This window comes from Neltuma alba, unplaced genomic scaffold, assembly GCF_004799145.2.
Source record: "Neltuma alba isolate B1F8T4 unplaced genomic scaffold, ASM479914v2 tig00012808_pilon, whole genome shotgun sequence".
Lineage (NCBI taxonomy): Eukaryota > Viridiplantae > Streptophyta > Magnoliopsida > Fabales > Fabaceae > Neltuma > Neltuma alba.
In genome coordinates, this window is record NW_021637205.1 from 127,168 (window position 1) to 133,928 (window position 6,761).

Here is a 6,761-nt window from a genome sequence, read left to right on the forward strand (position 1 = left end):
AGACATCACAGTGCACAATGGATAATCATGGTTGTCATCAGGGATGGGGCAGCTGCACTTATTAAGGGACTGTTTTTATAGACAAACCCTAAACAACCAGTTTAATCAAACCAGTTGATGTTAGGTGCTGATAGCTGCCTCAGTAAATAACTAGGATATTTCTGCAAGCGTTGACTGGTTATTTGGTCTAATTACGTGGTTTAATTTAACTTCCCAATTTTCCAGCAAGGTTAAAACTTGTTATAATAAAACTTTCCAACCAGAAAAACAAATAATTAAAACAAATTTTTTTAAAAAAAAAAAGTCCCTGTACATATATTTTACCACTGATTAATCCCAAGGGGAGAAAATAAAAGGAAGAATTACAATTAAGTCCCACCTAAAGGAATTAATACAAAAAAATCCCTTCAAATCATAAAATTATTCTGAAGTCCCAAAGAATTTTTTTGCAATAAATTTTATTTATTTAATTATCAAATTATCCTCTCTTTTTTAAAAGTTTGCATTGACAACTGAAAGAGTAGTAGTTGACAACTTATGGTACAAGAATTGACAACTATCACGACTGGTTTGATAACACATTTTCTCAACATATCACACCTTAAGTTGTCAAATCAGCCACGATAGTTGTCAGTCCATACATCCTAAATTGTCAACTACTGCTCCTTCAGTTATCAATACAAAAATTTTTTTAAAAAAAAGGTAATTTGATAATTAAACAAATAAAATTTATTGAAAAAATCCCTTGAGACTTCAGAATAATTTCACGATTTTAAAAAACCTTTTTGTATTCTCTTAGTTGAGACCTAATTGCAATTTTCCCAAAATAAAATCCACTCTCTACGCTGCAGGCTTCACTACAGGGAAATAAGGGCAAATTAACAGGAGTGAGGAAGAAAAAGACGACACCAGAAATGTTATACATGAAGAGTTATATGCTTACACATAATAGGCAATGGCTCAATGATTAACTACATGCATTGCAAACATATATCAATTGACACTTCCTTTCCTCCATACAAAATCTGCACATGAACCAATGACCCAATGATTCCATTAATGGCGACAGCGTACAGTAAATGGATTTGGATCCCCTTAATTGCTTAAGAAAGAAGACAGGCATGGAATAGAATCCGCATGAGGCCCACAACGACAGGTGGACCCCACATCTATTTCTATCTCTTTCCTCACGTGAGCAATCAAGCAACCGAGAGGACTAATTGATAAAAGAGCCATATGATTCGGAACCACAAGCATTTGAGGATTTTGTTGCTTAAGGCTGCCTCCAAGCAAGGAAAGATAAAGTGAAGCATGCTTTGGGAGTATCAGCAAAATCATGCTTCTGCAGCAGCAGCAGCTTCTTCATCAGTAGAGTAAGGTGATACAACTTCTGTAACATCTCCATCTGTCACCGCTGTAAGAAGCTTCTCCCTCAGCTTCAGAATAAGTCCTTCTTGAGCACTAGGGTTGCTAGCCAGGAACTTCTTAAGAGCATCCTTGCCATGGAAGTTCTGGCCATTGTAGTTGTAAAATGAACCAGACTTAGAGATGAATTTATGTTTTAGGCTCAAATCTAAGACCTCTGCTTCTCTACATATACCCTTGCCAAACTCAAGCTCAAACTGTGCAGTTTTAAATGGAGGAGCAAGCTTGTTCTTCACAACCTTGACAAGGACCTGGCTTCCTAGAGTCTGCACGACATGCAGGGTAAACACAATGAAGGAGGAAAGCCAGAATCATATGAAAAATATCATGCTCTAAAAATATTGATCTTATGATATTTAAGTTAACCAGCGAGAGCCATTAGGTTCAACAAGATTAAGATGACTCCAATATCCATCAAAAGGCACAGATGCTTAAATGTTAAAAATACCAAAATGATGTTTCATACTCTCAAAATATAAGCATCAAATCTTTGAAGGAGTTTGGTTTTTTATGTGCATCACTTTTGATTTGTCTGATCATTTAATATATTTTTTCTATTTTTACCCATAATTAATTATATGTCTCATCTCTTTTTTCCACTCATTCTCCTTCCTGCTTACTTCTCTCCATAAATAAGGGTGTTTAGGAAAAATAGGTTGCATTGTTTTACATGTTTATTTTTAACTAACTTTTTGAATTGTGTGAATTAGTTATTTGATGCTTATATTTTGAACTGGAGGGAGTATATACTAGCAACTGGAATTCTGACCCATGTGCTGCACTGGATTCTTAAAATCTGATAGGATCAAATTTATAAAAGAGTTTTGGGAGAGAGGGAAAGTTTAGACTTAAAATTTGAGAAGAACTATAAAAGAGGGCATGGAGCCCGGAACAAAGTTGAATCTGTTGGATGAGGATAAAATCAATCGAGAAATTAGCAGTAAATCTATTCAAGATATAGTTCTCTACTTCTCTGATGCCTATAAATATGACTAGCTGGAGATGATGCTGTTAAGTTCAAAAACATGACATCGCTCATTTTTCCCACTAAATTGTAACTAGAAGAAGCAGCTTATAGTTTCAATTTCGGCTAACCCTTAGTTATCTATTTCATGCTTATTTAACACTAGCATTTGAAATGGCAAACTAAACAATATAGCAAGAGGCAAAAAGGCAGGGTCAAAAAGCACATTCTTGGTACCTCTTCTGCCTTCTTAACATATGCTATTCGTTTGATATTTAGCCGCACTGAAGCATAGAATTTCAATGCATTACCACCACAAGTAACATCTGATGGCCCACCAAAACCCCCAAAAGTAGAAAGCTTTGACCTCACCTGCAGAAGCATACAAGAATCATTTACGATTGAATCATTATAAAAGCATCTCTCAATTAATTTGAACAAACCCAGACCGCCCAAAGTATATTCCAGAGCACACATCTTATGATCTTACCTAGAGAATACCAACAATACTTTCCCATATAAAGAAATTTGGAAAAGAGAACATCATCCATGTCCAAACAGAAGGCTCTTAAAGATAACATATAAAAAATGGAAGAAGAAGAAGAGAGTAGGATCATTTAAGTTTTGTCCAAACAGAAGGCTTTTAAAGATACCATATATTCTCTGCTGGTACCTGGTTTATAAAAATCAATATACAATGGGACATTGATAAAGAGTGACACAATTTTCGAAGTGCCTGGCTCATCAACCTAGCCTGCATTGCCATGTGAGCATCACCCATCTCACCTTCAAGCTCGCCTTTAGGAACAAGAGCAGCTACCTATCATTGGACACAAAGCAAAACGTTACCACACATATATCCAAGAACTATAAAATCTTCCGTTCAATGAAAAACAATTTAAGATAATGTCGATCATGTTCAAGTTAAAAGGGTACGAGAAATAGAGAGAAGAGGGGGAAAAACTGAAACAACACGGGCAGTAAGCACATAACTCCATTAAAAAAAACTTTAGTAGGCAGTAACGAAGATTCAAATTATTAGAAACAGCAATATTTACAATAAAATTAAATTAAATTCAGTCCTATTGCAATTCTTAAAACAACTCATTGCTTCCACAACACTATCACCATCACACGCATCATTCTCATGGTAAGTGGTTTTACACTATATTGGAGTGCGATACAGATAATAGCAGAGACATGCAAGCAATGATACTCATAAAAACCACAAATTAGAGAAGAGTATATTGCAGAAAGCATAAATGACACTCAATAGCATAGCAGTAAGTATAAGTACCCACAAAAGTCAAAGACCAACCAGAAAGAGTGGAGAAAACAAAAATTAAAAAATAAATCTCCATACTTACACTATCAACAACAATTACATCAATTGAATCACTTCGAGTTAAGGTATCAACAAGACTAAGTGCTTGTTCACCACAATCAGGTTGAGAGACAAGCAAGTTCTGAGTATTAACACCAATAGACTCCGCGAGTGTTTTATCAAGTGAATGCTCAGCATCAATAAAAGCACAATAGCCTACATAAAACAAACAAGTACAAAATACTTATAGAGATACTCTGGCATGTTGATCAAACTGGCTGAAATTGCAGACCTCCCCTCTTCATCATTAAAAGAACAGGAAAATAAGTCTAGATAATTCAAAGTTTCCTAAAAATACTTATCACGTAAAATTTACAAAATAAGGTAACAATAACAGTGTGCCCCTCTTTTGGGCAAATGGAATTCTGCAAGCACCAATAAACTGTTGGCATAGCATGTTAAAGCATAGAATAAATTAAATGAGATAAGGTTTTGACCAACAATTCAACGCCATCAATAATGTTGGTCAAATGAGTATTTCATGAAAATGATTTACGCATAAATTTATTAGTCAAACAAACGACTGTGTCCATCCTAAGTAATACCTCAGGCAAATATCCAGAGAAAGGGAAGTGAGAAGGTTAAAAGCAATTTTAAAAGGTCATCATATCTACAGAAATAATAGTCCCAACAAAGCATATAACGCGATAAATAGTATAATAATGATTGCAGAAGTAACATATAAAGATAACCTCCTTGCTTCTGCGCTTCTGCAATCACATGCAAGGCAAGAGTAGTTTTCCCAGAAGCCTCCGGACCATATATTTCCACAACACGTCCCTACAAATATCACACTGAAGCATATTAATCAGCGTACATGTATTGCACACTGCAGAATAATATTGGCTCTCTCGTCCCTTCCAATATACAAAAGCCAATTTTGTCTGTGAAAACTGAATCGCACACTGTTTCATTTCCCAAACAACTTTTTACTCGTAGCAAACTATAAAAGCCAAATTGTCAATTATCAAGATTTGTTAGTGATGACAATCATATACAACTAGCAGCCACTAGGATTTTTAAAGTCTATTCATATCCAACGAAGAGAAAGAAACTTCTTTAAGCAAGGATCTAAAGATACCTTTGGAAGTCCACCAACTCCTAGTGCCATATCAAGCGCAAAAGAACCAGTTGACACTACATCTACAGGTACATGCTTTTCAGAGACAGAGCGACCAAGCCACATGATAGATCCCTTTCCATGTGCAGAAGTGATCTGATCCAGAGCTTGTTGTAGGGCTAACTCTTTCTTAGACATATTTTCTTCGCATGAATCACTTCCATCTGGTTTTGACCCCCTTTTACCTTCAAGTAGACCGAAATAAGAGCTATCATCATCATCGTCATGATAAGATCAGTGAACCTTAAAGGGAATAATGAGACAACGAATTTCAAAGACTTATGGCGATCCCTTTGGCGTAATTAATGGTGCAAAATAAATTAAGCCTCTTATCATCAGCTAAGGATACAGGGGAGGGTAGAAAAATGCATTCTTCAACAACCTCGAGTTGAGAAGCTTAAAATTTGCGCTGTGGCCAATAATCCATGTCTAAAGCCCTGGAAAAAGGGTAAACAATTATAAGTATATAATTGACCACATACCAAACCCAAATGGCCATAATATTTTTCCTTGAAAAACATAAAGACATATATTCCTGAGAAAGGCGATTAAGGAAAAAGCTTATGCCGGTACTTTATCAGATTTTCACGACTAACAGTTCAAACAAACCCTTCCTTAAATGGGGGCCCGGGGTAGACAACAAATAGATGACCGAGCTGTAACAGAATCCCTCAACTCAAGAGAGAAGGTATAGAAACAAGGAGGGGAAGGAGGGGACAGTGGAACATTTCTCGTGCAACAGAATACAGCCAAAAAGGAATGTCGATTAAAATAGAGTCGATTGCCATGCATACTAATAATGTACAGGTTGCAAAACAAGAATATTCAAACAAATAGAGCCGTACCATTGTAGTAACGTCATGGCCGAAAAGAGAGCTCCTGAGAAGGTAAGTTTTACGAAGCAGCCTGGACATAGTAGCACCCCGCAGATTCTGACCTCCCAACCTCACAATATGACCAAAAGGACAGAAACTTTCTCGAACATTAAACAATGTTATGAGCAAAAGAAGCAAGAGTTTCACTCATGGACAAGCACAAACTTGAACCGTGAACCGTGAAGCGTCAGTCTCTCAGACAAGACCACTGCCGCGTTTTTTTAGGGTTTTTGGGGGTTTAATTAATCTACTTTTCCCTCCATTTTGAATAGTTGTGTCGCCGGTAAGAGGTCGCCATTCTCCATGAAAAAAATAGAGTAAATAAATTTAATGTCAAATTAATTTTATACTAGATAAATATGAGACGAAAATTTTGCCTTGTACACTCAAAAATGTAATGAATAATGTAACTCAATTTTTTTTTAATTTATTTTTTGCCAACAATAATGTAGCTTGTTTAAACTCCTTATATGCGGGCAAAAAAAATTATCTTTTTAATATAATGAGAAATGCATCTAATTAAAATATTCAGTGGACAACCCTTGATACTTGCAGTGGCCTTGGAAGAGTCCACCATCGTTGGAAGCGTCGTTGTCGGAAATTTTTTTGGCAAGTAGAATTCATCCCATCTGTGTCTCTTGCATTCTTCTTTTATTTTAATGTCTTTTAAAATTATGTTTCCAATATGCTTATTATAGTTTTAAATTGTGATGACGAAAATCTAGCAGCTGTGAATTAAGTTGTTTTTAATAATTTGATATTTTATTAGGAATTTTATCTACCGATGGGTATGGATAGTAGAGAGAATGTGAATAAAAAAAACAAGATCTTTTATCGCTGATCTAAATATACTAAGAAAGTGTTCGGGTAACTCCAAAAATACTTTTCAAATATACTTTTTCACAAATCAAAATAAACCCCTCTATATATTTACTTCGTATATCGTAAAAGTTCTATTAAAACTATGATTTTGTCTTTGCCCAAACACCCCTT

The 6,761-nt window shown here is 35.5% G+C and overlaps 1 protein-coding gene across 1 annotated transcript; it reads right to left on the reverse strand.

Annotated features, from left to right (window-relative positions):
• Window positions 1–888: 888 nt before the first annotated feature.
• On the reverse strand, window positions 889–5,921 carry LOC114731236 (DNA repair protein recA homolog 3, mitochondrial-like). The gene is made up of 8 exons (XM_028918375.1): window positions 5,739–5,921; window positions 5,276–5,330; window positions 4,855–5,078; window positions 4,466–4,553; window positions 3,757–3,929; window positions 3,063–3,209; window positions 2,627–2,761; window positions 889–1,691 (listed from the first exon to the last, which is right to left on the reverse strand). The coding sequence occupies exons 1-8, from the start codon at window positions 5,805–5,807 to the stop codon at window positions 1,335–1,337; spliced, it is 1,248 nt and encodes a 415-aa protein (XP_028774208.1). The 5' UTR covers window positions 5,808–5,921; the 3' UTR covers window positions 889–1,334.
• Between the last annotated feature and the right edge of the window lie 840 nt (window positions 5,922–6,761).